Source organism: Oncorhynchus nerka, linkage group LG1 (assembly GCF_034236695.1).
Source record: "Oncorhynchus nerka isolate Pitt River linkage group LG1, Oner_Uvic_2.0, whole genome shotgun sequence".
In the NCBI taxonomy this organism is placed as follows: Eukaryota; Metazoa; Chordata; class Actinopteri; order Salmoniformes; family Salmonidae; genus Oncorhynchus; species Oncorhynchus nerka.
Window position 1 is genome coordinate 36864079 of NC_088396.1, and position 21254 is coordinate 36885332.

At 42.0% G+C, this 21254-nt stretch overlaps 1 protein-coding gene across 5 annotated transcripts in view; it reads left to right on the top strand.

Annotated features, from left to right (window-relative positions):
- The window catches only part of LOC115129786 (unconventional myosin-Ib-like), a 146999-nt gene that overhangs the window by 72249 nt on the left and 53496 nt on the right, over positions 1-21254 (top strand). For 4 of the 5 annotated variants that reach the window (XM_065018490.1, XM_065018491.1, XM_065018493.1 and 1 more), the window contains one exon: positions 16259-16353. In XM_065018490.1, coding sequence (XP_064874562.1) covers positions 16259-16353 — 95 coding nt within the window. Of the gene's footprint in view, positions 1-409; positions 566-16258; positions 16354-21254 lie in introns of those variants that run through there. The other variant, XM_029660519.2, reaches the window with a different exon arrangement.

A 21254-nucleotide genomic window follows, 5' to 3' on the forward strand; every position in this document is an offset into this window, starting at 1 on the left:
GACGTGTTTCTCAAACTTTCTAAGTTAATCATGTGGGCTTGGAATTGATATGGCTCGAGCAATGTACATTTTCGGATAAGGCCTGTTTAAACCAACAAACTAAGTTTTTGGCTTGTGGCTGGTACATTGGCAAATGCTACTCATATTCATTAATCGCTGTGCATTTTACACCCGCATGGTGCCGACTACCGAGGCAATTCGATAGCTTGCAATTTCTTCATCTTTTCCAAGCATCAGTCCTATTTTTCACGAGCAGCTTTACTTCACATTTCAGCTTTAAATATGTTACTGTGCAGTGTCAATATTTGTTTTGGCACATGATATCCCCAATCCTTCTACTTCGCAATGATGTTCCTCTCAAGCCACCGTACACCTCCTCGTTTCCTGGCTTGGGGATAAGTAAACAGTCATTCCCTCCTCAGTATGGTGTATTGGTGAGGAAGAGACTTTCAGTCAGAGCCACAATGGCAGTGTCTGTAGTGTGATTTGAGCCATAAAGAAGCTGGTGGCTGGCCCTCAGTAGGTATCCAGGCTCATGCCCAGGCCACTGCTTCCTCTGAGACATGTAAGTTGATAGTTGTGTGATTTTCTACAGAGTATTATGCTGTACTATGCCCTCTTTGTCCTCTAAAGAGTGACTGTTATGTATGTGTTTAGAGCACAGTGAATGGTGTCTTGGACTGTGCCCTTATTATTTACTAGCCTAATGTTTAAAGCGTATTTGAGCATATGCCAGATGAACCCAGTACAGTGTATTATCAAATCATAATTGGATTTTAAAGAGCACAACAGTTGTCTATTCAGGAGGAATGCTGAATGAGTGAATGACAGAGGCTTTTAATGTGCTTGGCTCTTGACTTTGCCGAATGCCCACCTAGTCTCTTCCGCTCTCCCTGCTTCCTTTAAAGTTGTCTTCATGGTAGAGGGATAGGTCCAGATTGTCTGAAGTTCATCTCATTGAACCGGCCGCAGTGTTGCTTTGCTTAATTGCAAGTTGTTACTTGCAAATGTTATATTGAGGATTCACCCTCTAATAATACACTTTGAGAATCATCTAGTATCGCAATAGTGGTGTCAGCCATTGACTGATGAAGGATGGACAGGACAGAAGTAATGCTGAGTCACCATGCACGGCCAGAAGAGACATGAAAGCACCGTCAGAGATAAAATAGTTTTGACTTCTCCCTCTTACCAACATCCTGTCGAGAGGAGAGAGAGTGTGTTTGTGTGTTTCTGACCAAAGGAGATTTGGGGGGGGGTGGTTCCCCTCAGAACACAAGCCAATAACGTACACATGCTACCCCAAAGTCTCACTGCCAATTTGTCTGTAGGTTGAGGCTGTTAACCAATACCCCAGGGGATCGACCGTCAACTCTTTGCATCGTCTACTAAGGAAATATATTCTATCCCATTGGGGGTCTAATTTGGTTTGAATTTTCTGGTTTGTTCTATGACCAAATGTAACAAACTCATCGATGTAGATGCTATCTCTCACAAGTTGATCTCAAGGGTGCCGAAATAGCCTAGTTCTTTGATTCCTCTTGTTTTGATCTAGTATGGGGGAAACCGTTTCAGAAGTTGTTTCACTGCCCTTAGTCAACATGATAGTTTGATTGTTCTTTACTCTCTCAAGGATCAAACCAACAGCTTTATATGTGAATTGTTCTCACTAAATTGCAGTGCAGTTAATAAAATCAAAGCCAGGACCCTCTGAAAGTCTGAGGAGAAAAACACATGATACAAGTAGACAGTCTCCTTTGAGGATACTCCAAAAGACAAAGTGCCCTGCGGCAGACATACTTTCTACTGTTCAAATGTAATACTACAGAAAGTTACTCACATAAATGTCCTACGTGAATTAGGGCTGTCAGCGACCCAAAAAAGTTTTAGTCGACTGAAAGTCATAGGGTTATTTAACTTCAAAACGTTTTTTTTTTTATATATATAGACACGCCCTATGTGTTTTAATAAAATCAACTATATGCTTGTCTGAGACTGTTTGATGACATAAGACACAAAGGGGAACCAGAGATTAAGATGACGAGACAAACCGTAACATGGCCCAACCAGCCTCATCCCATACCTGCTGGCTTTCGCAGATTCTGCCATTATTCTCCCGAAGTTGCTGGTAATTGGCTACACAAGGAGTCGGCAACCTTTGTCATGTGGAATGCTAATTTATCTCACAATATCTACTGATCTGCATGCCAGTTATGGTTTTCATATGCACATTTTCATGTAACTTTCATTTAATATATAATAACATCTTCGTAACTCAATCCTTGGCATGTGGTTAAATTATTGATACAAACCTGAAAGTTATTGCCAACTATATAAAAATAGCCTAAATAAAGCAAAGGAAAAAAAACATTGCAGCCTGCAAGTAGAAAATATATATTTTTAAATCTGGATATCCGATAAATCACATTGGCTGTGCATGGCCTGTCTGCAACGAACTTGCAACATTGTATTAACTTGTGTTCAGCTCAACACTTGCACTTGCAACATTGTATAAAATATTCTAGGCCCTCAGTTTCCTGCAGCAGTAAGCTCGGGACAGACACAGCTGTAGACTATTTTGCCCAAGTAATAAGAGTAATAAGAGCTCATCAGGAACACTTGTTTTATGACGTTTCCACAGGATCAGGAAATTATATTTTTCCCTTTCACGCTGTGCTGGTTATCGTAAGGGAGAGAGCTGGAAAGATTTTTCTAATACATTGAGGAACTACTATTACTTTCAATGAATGTTAAAACTGACTTCGCTTTCTTGCTGTTTGAGGTGAAGCAAACATTCCTTTGAGAAGCTCCACAGCTCATTAGTGGTGGTGCATTAATCCAATTAGAAATACTATCAGATCCCCAAATGGGCACATATTATAATGCTACCTTTGCTCGCAAGCCAGGTAGCCTATAGGCCTACTTCTATGCGTAATCAGGTGCGCGTCCTTACTCAACATTGACAGTAGCGCTCCAAACTAAAGAGTGAGTGTCAACTTGAAATGGAATGAAATAAACCAACTTGTTTCTCACAAGTGTAGCATCGGTTGTGCGCTCTGCAAACAACTTGTCCACTCTGACAATGAGAACGGTAAAAGACTGGAATAATAATTTACTGAACAAAAATATACTCAACATGCAACAATTTTACTGAGTTACAATTTATAAGTAAATCAGTCAATTAAAATAAATTCATTAGGCCCTTATCTTTGAATTTCACATGACTGGGCAGGGCGCAGCCATGGTTGGGCCTGGGAGGGCATAGGCCCACCACTAGGGAGCGAGGCCCTGCCAATCAAAATAATCCCCCCCCAACAAAAGCGCTTTATTAAAGACACAAATATTCATCAGCTGTCCGGGTGGCTGGTCTCAGATCTCGCAGGTGAAGTCTGATGTGGAAGTTTTGGGCTGCGGTTGTGAGGCCGGTTGGACGTCTGCCTAATTCTCTAAAACAATGTTGGATGAGGCTTATGGTAGATAAATTAAAATGTTAAATTATCTGGCAACAGCTCTGGTGGACATCCCTGAAATCAGCATGCCAATTGCAAATCAAAATTTGAGACATGGCATTGTGTTGTGACAAAATTGCACATTTTAGAGTGGCCTTTTGTCCCCAGCACAAGGTGCACCTGTGTAATGAACATATTCTTGATATGCCACATCTGTCAGGTGGATGGATTGTCTTGGCAAAGGAGGATTTCTCACTAACTTGAGCGAGCACCTTGATTCAGTCTTATGTTTGAAATCGTTTTTTTATTTTATTTTTTACATTGGGTCAAAGTAGAGAGACAGAGCTACACAATGGTATATCATACACTGCATTTGAGGAACCATGGAAAAGTAATTCCGCTTTGAAAGTTGATAAACTTGTAACCCCACTTTTTGAGAAAATAGCCCTTGAATGTTTTGGTACACCTATTGGAGTGCTCTTCGTCTATACCCATTCAGCATCGTTCACACCCTCTTAGCCCCACCCATCTCTTTAAGAAAAATTCCAGGTAAACAGTGTCCGGATAAAAAATATTTTATAAATATTACATGACACTTAACCAGACACACTTGTCTAAATTTCTTGGGTCACGTGAAAGAAATGCTATAACCCCAGCCACATGTTGCTAAGTGCCATGGTCTCTACATGAGGTGTAAACGGTACAGGGTTAATGGTTATTTCCATAATAGAAATATTAAAAATAGGTAGTGATACGCCATCCCATCTGATTTGCGCTTAGTGGGAATTATTTGTTTTTCAACAGGACAATGACCCAAAACATACCTCTGGGCTGTGTAAGGTCTATTTGACCAAGAAGGAGAGTGAGGGAGTGCTGTATCAGATGATCTGGCCTCCACAATCACCCGACTTCAACCTAATTGAGATGGTTTGGGATGATTTGGACCGCAGAGTGAAGGAAAACAAGCCAACAATTGCTCAGCATACATAGGAACTCCTTCAAGACTGTTGGAAAAGCTTTCCTCATGAAGCTGGTTGAGAGAATGCCAAGAGTGCAAAGCTGTCATCAAGGCAAAGGGTGGCAAATATATGTTGATTTGTTTGACACATGTTTTGGTTACTACATGATTCCATGTGTTATTTCATAGTTTGATGTCTTCGCTATTATTCTAAAATAGTCAAAATAAAGAATCCTTTGAATGAGTAGGTGTGTCCAAACTTTTGACTGGTACTATATATATCCTTAATCAGTGTAAAGGAGGAAATGTTGCTTACGTGTTGAGCAAAATCCAAGCTGTAATGCCTCCTGATGTCTTTGCCTGCTGGTTCAGTAGGGCCCCCAGAGACAACTTCATGGCTTGACAGGTGGTCTTGCAGTCAGCAACCATCTTCTGGTAGACAGACCACTCACTCTGAACAAGCAGGAGATGCTGTTCTTGCTTTTCAGCCTGGCTGATTTAACAGCTTCTGCAGATTTGAAGACCTGATAGTTGTTCCTCTGGCACTTCCAGCATGGGTCATACCTGGGCTTAGTGCTTGAGATGTGTGGCAGCAATTTTCTCTGTAGATTCCTGTGGGAAGACAGCCAGACTACACATAACTCTGGAAAATGCAAAAATGATGTGAAATCAATAAACGTAGTGTCAATCATGTTTGAGGTATATTAAATAATCAAAATATGTTTATGCTTTACATACCAAGTGTTATCGATTCCTTGTGGAGATGCCACACCGCTGCTTTTGTCACATGGGTGGGCAGCAGTTTAACGCCAAAGTGTTTGTCCTGGGTGGTGTCCTGGTAATAATATTGCATTATCTTCTGCGTAGTTGTTGAAGTTCACAACTCGCTGTAAGTCCTCATTCTTCAGGTGTAACCTGTGCTTGCTTGGACCAGCTCTCTTTTTGATGGGAGGCATTAGACCATTCTCCTTGTATGACTGGTTGAGGAGAGCCGGGCGTGTAATACTGCTGCTGAAAGATAAATTCCAGACACAAATATTTTTGCATTATTATACAATAATGGTCTTAAACACCGTAGGGGACACTTGGCTAAATTGATGGGTCATCATCTGGCTAAGTGGAGTCTTTTGTTTAGACATGATAGCTAAACAATTAACCATAATCCCAATCCATAGAGTACTAGAAATGAGGGTTGCACGTTTTGGAATATTCAGGTGGAAACTTTCCATCGGAATTAACGGGAATATATGGGAATTAATATCAAATCCAATTTTATTGGTCATATACACATGGTTAGCAGATGTTAATGCGAGTGTAGCGAAATGCTTGTGCTTCTAGTTCTGACCATTCAGTAATATCTAACAAGTAACCTAACAATTTCACAACAACTACCTTACACTTGTGTGTATAAAGGAATGAATAAAAATATGTACATATAAATATATGGATAAGCGATGGCCGAACGGCATAGGCAAGATGCAGTAGATGGTATAGAGTACAGTATATACATATGAGATGAGTAATGTAGGGTATGTAAACATTTATATAAAGTGGCATTGTTTAAAGTGACATTTATTACATCCAATGTTTAATTATTAAAGTGTCTTACATTTGTGGGCAGAGCAGTTGCCGTACCAGCAGCCTTCATGTTCACAGCACTGTCTGTCTCCAGTGCAAATACTTCTGTGGTCTAAGGTCAGTAACTGCCTTCAGCTCATCTGCAATGTAGAGACCGGTGTGTCTGTTGTCCCTTGTGTCTGTGCTCTTGTAGAATACTGGTTGAGGGGTGGAGATGTAGTTAATTATTCCTTGGCCACGAACATTCGACCACCCATCATTGATGCTTGCAATGGCCTGCTTTCTCTATGATTTGCTTGACCCTCACTTGAACTCTGCATCCAGCAAATGAGTAGATAAAGCATTTCTGGAACATTCAGAAATATCTTCCAATACACATTGCCTGTGAGCATTCGAGGTGAACCAGTTACATACAGTGCTCTGGGATTGATTTGTACTTTTCGCAACAGAGTACGTTCATCTCTAGGAGACAGAACGCATCTCCTTCCTGAGTGGTATGACATCTGCGTGGCCCCATTGTGTTAGTACAGATGAACGTGGTACCTTCAGGCTTTTGGAAATTGCTCCCAAGGATGAACCAGACTTGTGGAGGTCTTCACTTTTTTTTCCTGAGGTCTTGGCTGATTTCTTTTGATTTTCACATGTCATGCAAAGAGGCACTGAGTTTGAAGGAAGGCCTTGAAATACATCCACAGGCACACCTCCAATTGACTCAAATTATCTCATTTAGCCTATCAGAAGCTTCTAACGCCATGACATCATTTTCTGGAATTTTCCAAGCTGTTTAAAGGCACAGTCAACTTAGTGTATGGTAACTTCTGACCCACTGGAATAATGATGCAGTGAATTATAAGTGAAATTATCTGTCTGTAAACAATTGTTGGAAAAATGACATGTCATGCTTAAAGTAGATGTCCTATCCAACTTGCCAAAACTATAGTTTGTTAACAAGAAATTTGTGGAGTGGTTGAAAAACGAGTTTTAATGACTCCAACCTAAGTGTATGTAAACTTCCGACTTCAACTGTATGTAATGAGGAATTGATAGACACAAACAATCAAGGCAAGAAAATCACACAATTTACGTTATTAAACAATGAATGTGCACAAATTGGCAGGAGAGAACACATTCTGGAGAGATGTGCATTTTATCCACACTCCCCTTCTCCCCTTCTTCTTGGACTCTGTCATCTACCCGGCTTGCCCAATAGATTAGTTCACTGAGATGGGCTCAAATCAGACAGGTGTCTCTTGTGCCATTAAAAAATAAGATATATGTCTATATATATATATATATATATATATATATAGATATGTATTTGCTACCTCTCGACGGAATAATATTGGTTGACCATCAGCCTATCAACCAAACAATTAACCAGTCGACCATATGCGGTCAGCCCTAATGTGAATACAGGCCTTCAATCCTGACTGTAGATGGATGAGATGGGTTCTAGTAATCCCATATAGAACTTGGTGAAAAGGGTTATATAAAAATACACTTGTGAGTGAACTTTTTTTTACACACAAGGACTCGGACCACACACCCACCACACGCAAACGGTTCTGTGATGACATCCTCCTGCTGCATAAGTACAATTATTCTGCTGCTGCTCTGGATAGATGACTGTCAAATGTCTGTAGCAGCCACAGTGTCAGATACTCACATGGCCCAAGTGTCTAAACTGAACGAAGACCCTGGCCTTAGCTGGCTCACACCTCCTTCCTGGTAGTAGCCCTTGCTGACAGCACCTGCGTTTTGTTTTTGTTAGGCTATTCTGAATTTCAGTAGTCGGTTGTGACTCTGGCCTCATTGTTTGATTCATGTCTGAGGCTGCCACAGTGGTCACATTAATGACACCTAGACCTGTGACTACAGCCAGGAAGGTTGGCTTCCTCTGTGGCTCAATCAGTATAAGACACGGATATCCTGGAACCAGCAGCCTGCCTCTCGCTGGAGAGCCACTCGCTGGGCTGGATGAGAGGCTATTGTATGACAGAACTTCCTTACAACCTTGGCTAGATGTCATAAAGGAGCCATGGAAGTGTAGTTATTTTAATAACATCAGGCTGCTGGAAAACTTTAAGTATTTGAAATACTGTGTAATTACCCAGATATAAGAGAGCTTCCATTGAGAGTGGAACAGTGAACACTGCGCAAACAGCTATGTAGATATAGTCCTAAACAGTTTTTAGCGTCTCAATATCAAAATGAAAATCTACAGATGGTTGAGGGAAGGTCTGTCATTCTTCATTTAGCTGGGTGGGCCATGGTTTCAGCACTGACTTTATGCCAACCAGGAATCATGTCCGCTGAAGAATTGGACTCTGCGTTGAGACAAATTACATCCATCCCTTTCGGATGCAGCAGGTTACAGATCGCAGATCCCTCCCTCCCTCCCTCCCCTCCTTCTCAGGGTTTGGAGTAGCAAGGCTGAATGGCTATTTTCTGCCGCTTGCCTCATGCCAGTTTGGCTTTGCATCCCACTGCTGCCACGAGGACGCACAAATATACCGCTGTGGTCTTCTGCTGTGGATCTGTGTGTGATCAGGGTGTGCCAGGCATCACTCCACCCTACTGCCCCACCTCTCTCTCCCTATCCCGCTCTCTGAGACCCCAGTCAGACCAGGGTGCATTAGAGCCTTTGGCTTACTGGCTTTTGGTTCGCTGCTACACTTTCATGTGCATTGGGTGCTTTGTCATAATTTCCACACTGATATAAGAAGCCCTGGTCTGTAGCCTATAAATGGCAACTTCTATTTGGCATATGGTGGATCAATTTGGCGTTCTTTCTCTCTTTCATGGTCTTGGTGATTACACGATGCTGTCAAGCAGATGGTCTGATTTAATTCCTTTTTTTCTTTTTTTGTTCTCCTTTTGTCTCTGGGTGTGGCCTGGACATTGCTGGGTGAGGACAGCCAGGACAGATTGGGTTTCCTTGTCTTGCCCTTTAAACCTTGAGTGTTGAGATGCTTTGACTTTCGGGAGAGCAAGATTAACAAACAAGTTGCTACCATGTCTTTGTGTTGCCCCATTCCTTACCTTGCCATACAGAAATAGCGATGGGAGTTTTACTGGCTTTCCTTTGTCTCTGTTGGGATCCTCCTAGTTCTCCATGCACCAGCTTGCAGGTCTATTCATATTGTGATTGGCCCTTTCAAATTCATTTGACCTGTTCAACTTCATAATGGAGGAATGCTCGCGGCCACGTTGTGTTTGTGTGTGACAGCTTATCATTTGGCACATTTCCTAGCAGGGGACCTCCCTCCCACCACCCCTGCTCCTCCCCTACTAGCCCTCCTCTACTAACCCCCAACCCCCTCTCAGGATAGATTAGCCCCCCCACCCCTAGCCCAACCCCTCTCAGGCCAGGGTAATTGTGTGATGCTTGTCTTTTGTCTGGCTCATGTTGAGCGGCCAGGCTGTTTTCACAAAGCGCAGACATCTGCTGTGGTCGTGGTGCCCTGCACATTTCAACAATGACATAATGTCCCATGTCCTAACTTCCCTCCCATGATTCCCGTAAGTGGCGTGAACCTAGTGGCTGGGTAGGGATGGATTTGGGCTAAACTGGGCTCAGGCTGGCTAAGTTAGTGCTTAGGCTGGCTGGGTTAGTGCTGGGTTGCGGCTGCCCGTCCCTGGACCGGGTCTTGGCCCAGAACACTGATGGTGTGGAACCCAGATCTCTATGAGCTAGCCTGGCAGGATGCAGCGTCAACTTTTTACTGTGGCCTGGCGTGCATTTATCTGTCTCTCCTTCTCACGGCAGTCTGCTAAGCTAGCAGTCAAGTCAATCAGTGCACAACGCACATCAGCAGTGGTTCAGCCTTTTGTGATTATGCAAGTTATGGTGCTCTCCCCAAAGATCCCTGTTACATAGGGTATGTTATAAATCTGATCGTAAATATGATTTCATAGATTCTAGTTTTTCATAGATGTAATCTCCAAGGTCTAAATCATTGTAAGCCAACATAATGTGATAATGTACGTACGTAATGTAAACCTTATTGTCTGACTAAAATATGTTGCGCTGCTGTGGGTCTAGGGCTTTGATTGTGGCGTGTGAAAGATCTTAATGGTCATGTAATTGGTTAATAAAATTTCCCCCAAGGGGGATTGTGGGTATTCTCTGGTCTCAACGATGTGAGAAATTACCTCTAGCACTAGCCTATATGTTTGGGTTCATATGGCTGTCAATGTAATCATTAGTGACTTTTCAAGGATATTGTAGACCATAAATATAATTATAAATGCTATGTAGTTGACAGCCTGTGTTTTTGTTACTGTCAACCATTGGGACCAGGGATGGATGCAGAGTATAACACATTTGACATTAACCATATGAATTTAGAGTTTGGACCTGGAGTCTCCTCCGGTTTAGTCCATTGCCATAGTGGAGAGGAAACATGTCAGAGCTACCTTGCCTTTTAACAAGAAACGATATTTTCTTGATATATGAAGGTGATGTGGGGGGCAGGCAAAAGGGAAACTACATGCAACAGTTCCTCCACAATCAGGGCTATTATTAGTGGTGGCTCTGGGAAATTCCTGAGTAATGTAGAAAAGTACAGACTGAGAGGAAAATGGGAGCTGGGAGAGCTTGCAGGCTTGCCAGGCTAATTTGGAGTCTGGTGGGCTGGTTAGGGAGAGTTTGGAACACTGCTACTATAACACAACTGTAGAATAGATAACTGTTTAAATGACAAGTGTGATAAAGAACTATGGCCTCAACCAATAGGGAAGCTCCTACATTGGTCTCACCCAATAGGGTGGAGACAAACATGGCCTCACCAAATTTCAAGTATAGACCATCGTAACACCCAGTCAGCCGTCATCAAATCTGTGTAGTGTTGCTTGCTTGCCAGACTGTGCCCCCCCTACGCACACACACACACACACACACACACACTCTTGATACTTCAGCATCAGAGCAGGACAATGACAATTCCATCATTGTTAGGGGGAATCCAATGAGTATGCTATACTGTCCCACTTTCCCATTGTGTCACTGTCCTGGTATGTATGTACAATGGCTGAGGTTCATTATACCCCATTCATTTAGACCAGCTTCCCCTTTATGATATTGAGGATAATAGCATTTAGGCTTATGCAAAATGGATCATTCAAGTTTCATTGCCTCTCAATGGAAGCTTTGCTTGTGACTGATTTCCACTAAACTGTGTCTGCTTAAAAGGATTGCTGTCATTAAGCAAAGATAATCAAAATGTCTTGCTTGGCTCCTTGTCAATTTTCCACACATACCACTTACTGTGGCTGAAAGCATCCAGCATTTCACTCACAGAAGATCTTTGTTTTTTAATCAGAGTTTATTTTGGGTGATCCTGCTGTAAATGCATTAATCAATCGGATACTGCTAACTAAGCAGAGCAAAGTGACTAAATTCAACCTGGTCAATACGACAGGGCCAATACCATACATGTAGCGAAGTGAGCTAATGTATCCGCATGATGATGCTCCATGATATCCAAGCATCAGATTTCTCCACAGATGCGATGCAACCTAGATTCAGACCTAGATCTGGGATGCAACGTGTCATTGATCAGTAAGCACGTGGCTGGGCCCACAGTTTGTCAGTCATCTATATATTCACTGTAGTTCACTACATGCCACAAAGTATGTGTACACCTGCTCGGCCATTGAAACCCGTTTCATGAAGCTCCCGTGAACAGTTCTTGTGCTGACGTTACTTCCAGTGGTAGTTTGGGAATCGGTGGTGAGTGTTGCAACCGAGGACACTCGATTTTTACGTACTACGCACTTCAGCACTCGGCGGTCCCGTTCTGTGCGCTTGTGTGGCCTACCACTTCGTGGCTGAGCCGTTGCTGCTCCTAGACGTTTCCACTTCACAATAACAGCACTTAGAGTTGACCAGGGCAGCTCTAGCAGGGCAGATGGATAATAATACAAAAAATACAGTACCGTTTTAGACAACTACTCATTCATTTTCTTAATTTAATATTTTCTACATTGTAGAATAGTACTGTATACATCAACTATGAAACAATGTAGTAACCACAAAAGTGTTAAACAAATCAAAATGTATTTTAGATTCTTCAAAGTAGTCACCCTTTGCCTTGGTGACAGCTTTGCACACTCTTGGCATTCTCTCAACCAGCTTTATGGGGAATGCTTTTTCTTGAAGGAGTTCCCACATATGCTGAGCACCTGTTGGCTGCTTTTCCTTCAATCTGCTGTCCAACTTATCCCAAACCATCTCAATTGGTTTGAGGTCGGGTGATTGTGGAGGCCAGGGCATCTGATGCAGCGCTCTCTCACTCTCCTTCTTGGTGAAGTAGCCCTTACAAAGCCTGGAGGTGTGTGTTGGGTCATTATCAAAAGGACAATCAAATTATACTCCCACTGAGCGCAAACCAGATGGTATGGCGTATTGCTGCAGAATGCTGGTTAAGTCTGCCTTGAATTCTAAATAAATCACTCTGTGTTACCAGCAAAGCACCATCACACCTCCTCCATGCTTCACTGTGGGAACCACACATGCAGAGATCATCCATTCACATATTCTGCCTGTCACAAAGACACAGGGGTTGGAACCAAAAATCTAGTTTCTACTCATCAAACCAAAGGACAGATTTCCACTGGTCTAATGTCCATTGCTTGCGTTTTTTTGCGCAAGCAAGTCTCTTATTATTGGTGGCTTTGCAGCAATTCGACTATGTCATGTCTTTGGGATCATTAAAACTGAAGACTGTTAGTTTATCAAATCAATTCTCTGTAATTATTATTACCTGATTATTCATCATGTAAATGTCATTAACTAGGAAGTCGGGGCACCAAGGAAAATATTCAGATTACAGAGTTATAATTCTCTTAATAACTTTCAGATATTATCTGATCAATTAGTGTTCTAATGAATGAATTATTCTTTACATCACGTTAGTCTCGTTCCAAATGTCGTAAATTGTTGGTTATCTGCACGAACCCAGTCTTCACTAATTTATCCATACATCAATTGTCTCAATCATTTATTTATTAACCTCTCCTACCCGACACGCAGGCGTCCCATCTAGACATCTGGAAATGCAAATGCGCTACGCTAAATGCTAATAGTATTAGTTAAAACTCAAACGTTCATTAAAATACACATGCAGGGTACTGAATTAAAGCTACACTCGTTGTGAATCCAGGCAACAAGTCAGATTTTTAAAATGATTTCGGCGAAAGCATGAGAAGCTATTATCTGATAGCATGTAACACCCCAAAAGACCCGCAGGGGACGTAAACAAAATAATTAGCATAGTCGGCGCTACACAAAACGCACAAATAAAATATAAAACATTCATTACCTTTGACCATCTTCTTTGTTGGCACTCCTAGATGTCCCATAGACATCACTATTGGGTCTTTTTTTCGATTAAATCGGTCCATATATAGCCTAGATTATCGATCTATGAAGACTGTGTGATCAAGGAAAAAAATAGCGTTTTATAACGTAACGTCATTTTTTTAAATTAAAAAAGTCGACGATAAACTTTCACAAAACACTTCGAAATACTTTTGTAATGCAACTTTAGGTATTAGTAAACGTTAATAAGCGATCAAATTGATCACGAGGCGATGTATATTCTATAGCTGTACGTCTGGAAATAATGTCTGGGTAAATCTCAACCAAAATATCCGGTCGGAGACCGGAAGAAAGGCGCTGCCTTGTGTCCGTTTGACCAAGAAACAAATCGTAGGCAAATGACAAGACTGTTGACATCGTGTGGAAGCTGTAGGTATTGCAACCTCGGCCCCATTTAATGTGGTTTACGTTTATCAATGAGTTCAAGTGGCGCATGGATATATTTTTCCATTTTCAGTGATCAGATTTTCCTGCACTTTTCGATGAAACGCACGTGCTGTTATAGTCACAGCCGTGATTTAACCAGTTTTATAAACGTCTGAGTGTTTTCTATCCACACATACTAATCATATGCATATACTATATTCCTGGCATGAGTAGCAGGGCGCTGAAATGTTGCGCTATTTTTAACAGAATGTTCGAAAAAGTAGGGGGTAGGAGTAACAGGTTAACCAACTAAATAATCACAGAAATGCACAAACAAACAAAGTAGATATGCTTACAAGGAAATGATAGGGGATGTGCCCTAGTGGGCTAAACTGATATCACAGCTTGGTAGACAAAGGGACTGACAAGGGCGTGAAAGATAAGACACTACAAAGTTGATAATTATAACCATTGAAATGCTAATCCTTGCACATGAACATTCACTCATTCGAGACTACTTGCAATCAATATATATATATTAAATTTACATTTAAGTCATTTAGCAGACGCTCTTATCCAGAGCGACTTACAAATTGGTGCATTCACCTTATGACATCCAGTGGAACAGTAGTGCATCTAAATCTTTTAAGGGGGGGGGGGTGAGAGGGATTACTTTATCCTATCCTAGGTATTCCTTAAATATATACACTCAGTGTGTCATCGTGTGTCATCGTGAGCTCTGTTGGAAGTTAATCCGCCCCACTCTCTGCGTCCCTGGAGTCTTTGGTAGAATGGCTACTTCAGAGTAACATTCAGAAATGTTGTTATAGAATAGATGTTTCGGCTGTTGTCGGCCTTCACATTCAATGGTATAGAATTCCTAGCTGCAGACTAGCAATTAGTATCAAAGATTTGCTCTTATTCTGTCTGATCGATAGTCTGAGTTTAACCACGTGGTATATTTAAAAGATTCAGCAATCTACTCAAACCTTTGCTCCCTCTGTGAGGAGGTACTGGGCTGGTCTCAAACCTCAGCCCTCATGGTAAGCTGGTCTGAAAGGAAATCCTTCAGGTGGGGGTTACATTTGTAACAGTAGAAAGGGGGGCTGTCCCATGATGCCAGGTCAATGTCTGTGCTCTTGGGGCGGGCCTATGTCCTAGTTAAACTCCAAAGGGAATTGGAGTTTCTTTCATTAAACAGTTTATAATCACATTACATAATTTACTCATTCATTTTATACAACAATTAGATGCAAGCCTCACAACCGAGACTCTTGTATAAACAGTGTTATGGTAATGTGGCTGTATTGGCTCATGAATTTCACAAACATTAAACTAAATGGACCGGTCGTAGCTGGATTCTTCCCCGACCGTGTACACACTCTCCAAAACATAGGCATTGTTCACTCCTCAAGTTCTGTGATGTGGAAGAGGTTCCTTTGTTCTCCTGTGAAACTCACTTTCTCTATACTGTCTGGCCATGAGGAGAGAAACTCCTCTAGGAATTTATGACCCGCCTAACAGATCCTGGGTGTAGGGAGAAGAGTGAGGTGGAGAGAGAGAGGGATGGTGCAGAGAAAGGGGGATGGTGCTCGCTGTACCCAAAGAGGGCCACGTCATGACAACCATGAAGGCCTGCTTAACGCAGTTTCCTCTGAACAGTTGATGTTGAGTTGTCTGTTACTTGAACTCTAGCATTTATTTGGGCTGCACTCTGAGGCTGGTAACTCTGCTGCAGAGGTTAAGTTCCACAGGTAACTCTGGGTCATCCTTTCTTGTGGCGGCCCTCATGAGAGCCAGTTTCATCATAGTGCTTGATGGTTTTTGCGACTGCACTTGGAGAAACTTTCAAAATTTTAGATTTCTTGGATTGACTGACCTTCATGTCTTAAAGTAATGATGGACTGTCGTTTCTCTTTGCTTATTTGAGCTGTTCTTGCAATAATATGGACTTTACAAAATAGGGCTAGCTGCTGTATACCACCCCTACCTTGTCACAACACAACTGATTGGCTCAAACGCATTAAGAAGTAAATTAATTCCACAAATGATCTTTTAACAAGCCACACCTGTTAATTTAAATGCATTCCAGTTGACTACCTTATGAAGCTAGTTGAGAGAATGCCAATAGTGTGCAAAGTTGTCATGTGTTTTTTCATAGTTTTGATGTCTTCACTATTATTCAACAGCGATGAAAATAGTACAAATAAAGAAAAAGAACGTGTGTGTGTGTGTGGTTGTGTGTGCTCACTGTCAGTGTAGCTATAGAGGGATAACAAGGCAATCTCGATTGTCTTGGGAACAAAGTTGAATACATTGGATTCAACTATTAAACTTAACAAGCCTGTAATTAGTGGAATCGGTGTTGGTGTATACAATAGAACAAGCTTGGATGATAGAAAATATAGGAATGGCGTGTTGTTTTAGTTGCCTGGAGATGATGCACCTGTGATGCAATTGAATATCCAATGTGTTTGTGGACTATGAACTAATGTGAATGTGTATATCCTTGTTGTGTTGCAGCTATGCCCTGGCAGACGAGGCCTACCGTTCTCTGAGGGACCAGGATAAAGACCAGTGTATCCTCATCACAGGAGAGAGTGGAGCTGGAAAGACCGGTGAGCCCAGTCCTGTATCAAACACGCTTTCATGGGCTAATTTTGAGAGGAATTAGTTCAAGTTAACTAACTGTATAAGTTACATTTTGTGGGCGGAGTCACAGAACCACTAAGCATGGTCAAATGTTTGTTCTTCCGCCTTTAATTGCAGTACATTAATGAATCAGTTGTATTGTTGTTGTATTGTAACACTACAAAAATTAATACCAATACATCAACATTTACAGTGCCTTCAGGAAGTATTCACACCTTGACTTTTTTCTACATTTTTCTTGCGTTACAGCCTAAGTTGAAAAGGGATTCTGTTGTGGATTCTTTTGAATGTACCACACAAGGGTTTACTGATCTTGAGACTGTTAGCTTAACCTTGTAGGCCTGTGTTCTGTTTGCATTGTTCTAGTACATTCTGTTCTGTCTGTAGAACAAACTGAGACTTGTAGCTGAGGGCAAATGGATAATAAGGGCAGGCAGGCAGCAGTAACCACAACAACATGTTGGATTTAGATCAGAGTTAGATAAACCTACCTTTTGCCAGACCAGATCTGGGGCAAGATTTGTTATGGGAAAGCCAAAGTCATGTTTGTACCTGAAACAGTAGGTGTACATGCAGGCATGACAAAACAACTGAGTGTAAAGACTAAAGGGGCTGACTAATGGAAACGAACGTTGACGATCAAATTAAAGTCACGACGAAACGCTAGGAACAAACCGTGACTGCTCTTGATGATTATTTTAACTTTGTCATGGTGTGTGCTGTCAGTGTTTAATCTTGGAAAGTGTTCTATAGGGGAAGATTCGCTGTAAGAAATCACACATGGAATGGTATTTACTGGCTAGTTGTTAAACACTACTTTAGCAGAGAATGTTTTTTCTCCAGGTGATGGCCATATTGAATTGACGGAAGTGTCCCCCTGCTCCCTATATGGGATGATATCACTATCACACCGTGTCCTTCTCCTGACAATAGACAATTGGTGCTTTTGTGTTACTCTTTTACCAAAACTATTAAAAGCCAATTGACATTTACATTTGAGTCATTTAGCAGACTCTCCTTTCCAGAGCGACTTACAGTAGTGAGTACATACGTTTTCATACTTTTGTTCCATACCCGTCCCCCATATGAATCGAATCCACAACCCTGGCATTGCAAGCGGAGTGCTCTTCCAACTGAGCCACATGGGATCACTTCACATAACATTCACTTCACGTACTGTAACCTCACAACATTTTGCCCTGCTGTTACTCTCGAGTTTCCTACTTTTCTGCCTCTGACCTAACGCTTTGTCATTTCCACTTTAATAACGCAAGACTGTTGGAGGGACTTTCATTCAGAAGTACACTGGGTGGTGGCTTTGAAAATCTGCCGACACGATAAACCAGGACTCGGTATTTTAAAAGTTGCATACCCATTATCTTTTTGATGTTAGAAGACCCTTTGTGGTATCGGTTTGTGGTGGAATTAATAGATTTCTCAGAGGTTCTAACCATTCTATTATTAGAATTCTGGCTTTCCTTCTGCTGGCCTGGTACCACTCAGCTGGAGTCAAACTACAGTACACTTCCCTGCCAGGTGAAGTGGGCTACTGGGTGATTTACCAAGGTGGTGTCAATCTAGTTTACTCTCCACTTGGATCAGAATAAACTCTCTACATGTGGCCTTCATCTCAGAAATACATTTCTGTTAATATCAGCAGATATCCCACAGCCCTGAAACCATTGTGGTTAACTGGTGCTTTGATTATAAGGCTTTGGGCTATCTGTCACTGCAATGTTGACATCCTCATTTATTTCATGCAAAACATTGTTAGTCAAGTGGTATTACATTGTTCAACATCATTAATTGGTCTCCTTAGCAATGACAGTGCTGACAGAGTTCACTATTTTTATATAACTCCTTTTCTCCCTCAAACTTTTAGTCAAATTAAGTCAAGTGTGGTGACGCAACTTTCTACAATCTGCTGACATTAGTGTACAGTACATTACAACCACTCACCATTTGTTTTCAGTTATTTTTCCCTCCTTTTATCAGGGTGGGCAAGGACAGATCGAGACACTCATGGCTTTAAAGTACCAATGCGGGAAGGGAATCAGCCAAGCCAGGGCAATGAGATGTTAGGATTTTGGGTAATCTCTTCATTTTTGTAGGTTTACAGCCAGGACAGGAGAGGGTAGATGTGGCTGAAAATGGGTCTGGGTTTTCGGGTATGGGGCGACTGGGGTATTCCGTCCAATTCATTATGCAGTCATCTTATGAAGAAATCGAATGATAGTATTTTACTTATGGCAGGATTTATAGTACACTACATGACCAAAGTATGTGGACACCTGCTCATCAAACATCTCCTTCCAAAATCATGGGCATTAATGTGGAGTGGTCCCCCCTTTGCTGCTATAACAGCCTGCACTCTTCTGGGAAGGACTCCACTAGATTTTGGAACATTGCTGCGGGGACTTGCTTCTATAAAGCCACAAGCATTAGTGAGGTCGGGCACTGATGTTGGGCGATTAAGCCTGGCTCGCAGTCGGCATTCCAATTCATCCCAAAGGTGTTTGATGGGGTTGAGGTCAGGGCTCTGTGCAGGCCAGTCAAGTTCTTCCACACTGATCTCGACAAACCATTTCTTTATGAACCTCGCTTTGTACTCAGCCCCAGAAAAGTATTCATCCACCAAACTTTACAGTTGGCACGATGCATTGGGGCAGGTAGCTTTCTCCTGGCATCCGCCAAACCCAGATTCATCCATCGGACTTCCAGATGGTGATTCACAACTCTAGAGAACGCTTTCCACTGCTACAGAGTCCAATGGCGGCAAGCCTTACACCACTCCAGCCGACACTTGGAATTGCGCATGGTGATCTTAGTCTTGTGCGGCTGCTCAGCCATGGAAACCAGCTTAATGAAGCTCCCGACAAACTTTTCTTGTGCTGATGTTGCGTCCAAAGGCAGTTTGGAACTCTATAATGAGGTTTGCAACCGAGAACAGATGGTTTTTACTCGCTTCAGCACTCTGCATTCTTGTTCTGTGAGCTTGTGTGGCCTACCAATTTGCAGCTGAGCCGATGTTGCTCCTTGATGTTTCCACTTCACAATAACAGCACTTACAGTTGATCGGGTGAACTCTAGTAGTGCAGAACTTTGACGAACTGACTTGTTGATAAGGGGGCACCCTATGACGTTGCCCTGTTGAAAGTCACAGCTCTTCAGTAAGGCCATTCTACTGCCAATGTTTGTCTATGGAGATTGCATGATTTTATACACCGGTCAGCAACGGGTGTGGCTGAAATAGCCGAATCCCGGGCTGTCCACATACTTTGTATGTGTGTATCTATATGTATCGTACTGCCTTGTAGGACTGCACCACCAGTGGATTCATTTTTGACCATACAGGGTCTGCCATGTAATACTTCCGCATATCTAAACTCCCTTACCTCAAACGAAAATCTCTGCCAATTCTCCAAATAACAAGTAGCCTAGTTCCCTTTCAAGCCACCTCAATCTTTCATCACGTTTGGGGAACGTGTAACCATTATCTTTGTATGAAATATCTGATGGGGTGAGATGGTAAATAAGTGGATGACTGAATCACAATTGGTCACTATCTACGTATCAGAGGATACCTCTGACCTAGGGGGTGTATCAACATGTTTAGTTATACTAGGTCTAGTCTTTGATGTAGCATTGAATAGAGAGAGAGCTGTGACGACAAAGCTGTTATCGGACAATGTACAGGTGACGATGCATGTGTAACGGATGTGAAATGGCTAGCTAGTTAGCGGTGTTCGCACTAAATAGCGTTTCAATCGGTGACGTCACTTGCTCTGAGACCTTGAAGTAGTGGTTCCTCTACTTCGCGGCAAGGGCCGCGGCTTTTGTGGAGCGATGGGTAACGATGCTTCGAGGGTGACTGTTGACGTGTGCAGAGCGTCCCTGGTTCGCGCCCAGGCGAGGGGACGGGCGTAAAGTCTATACTGTTACACATGCTTCTGATTCCTGAGTTATGGCTGAAGGATATTATTTTGGCATTGAGTCTTCAAAGGTCATGGTGGTTATAAATACTGCTGTTACAGATCAGAAACCTTTGAGATTACCGCACATGATATCGGTGCTTTTTAGCTTATTCACTATAAGGTTTCTTACTGATATGATCCTCTAGATTTGCTTTAGGTTCTATGATCCTTTAATTCAACTTTTGTGCTTATTCTCTGCTCCTCTCTCTACCCTCTCTCTCATTAATAGTATATGTGTTGTCATATAGGTCCTCTTAATAAGATTTTCTTCTCTGCTTTTTGGCTCTCCTCTCAATACTTACTTCCTTCATCAAAACTATACTCTTAGTGTCAGTAATCCACCAGCGCCACTAGCCAGGTTCATTTGTGGGCTGAGAGAACCACTGTTGTCCACCACATCCTCTTCCTCTGTTTGATTGACAGGTCTCAAACTATTTTTGGGTCACAGCTAGACACAGTCATCTTATTGACTAGGGCTGTTCTGGAGTCTGGACAGAACTTTACACTAATACTACAAACCATGACTGGACTTCATAAGACTAATACTACAAACCATGTAACTTCATCATGATGATTTCTATCAAGACCAGACAGAGGATGATTCAGGAACATTTCATAATCATATCAATGCACATAAACGTATAAATCCCATGGATTTGAATTACAAGCTGGCCTAGGCTAAAGGCTAAATCTTGACATGGGAATTGATTCTGGGAAAAACCAAGGATTATCCAAACCGATTATTCATACATACAGGCCATTTTTAAAGAGCTGGTCTGGGTACCAACAAGTTCTCTCAACAAGTTCTCCTATATAATGTGCCCAGTGTCTAGTGCGATCGGGACTATTAATGGTGATTATTGCTGTAATAATCAATGTTATAATGAACTGTA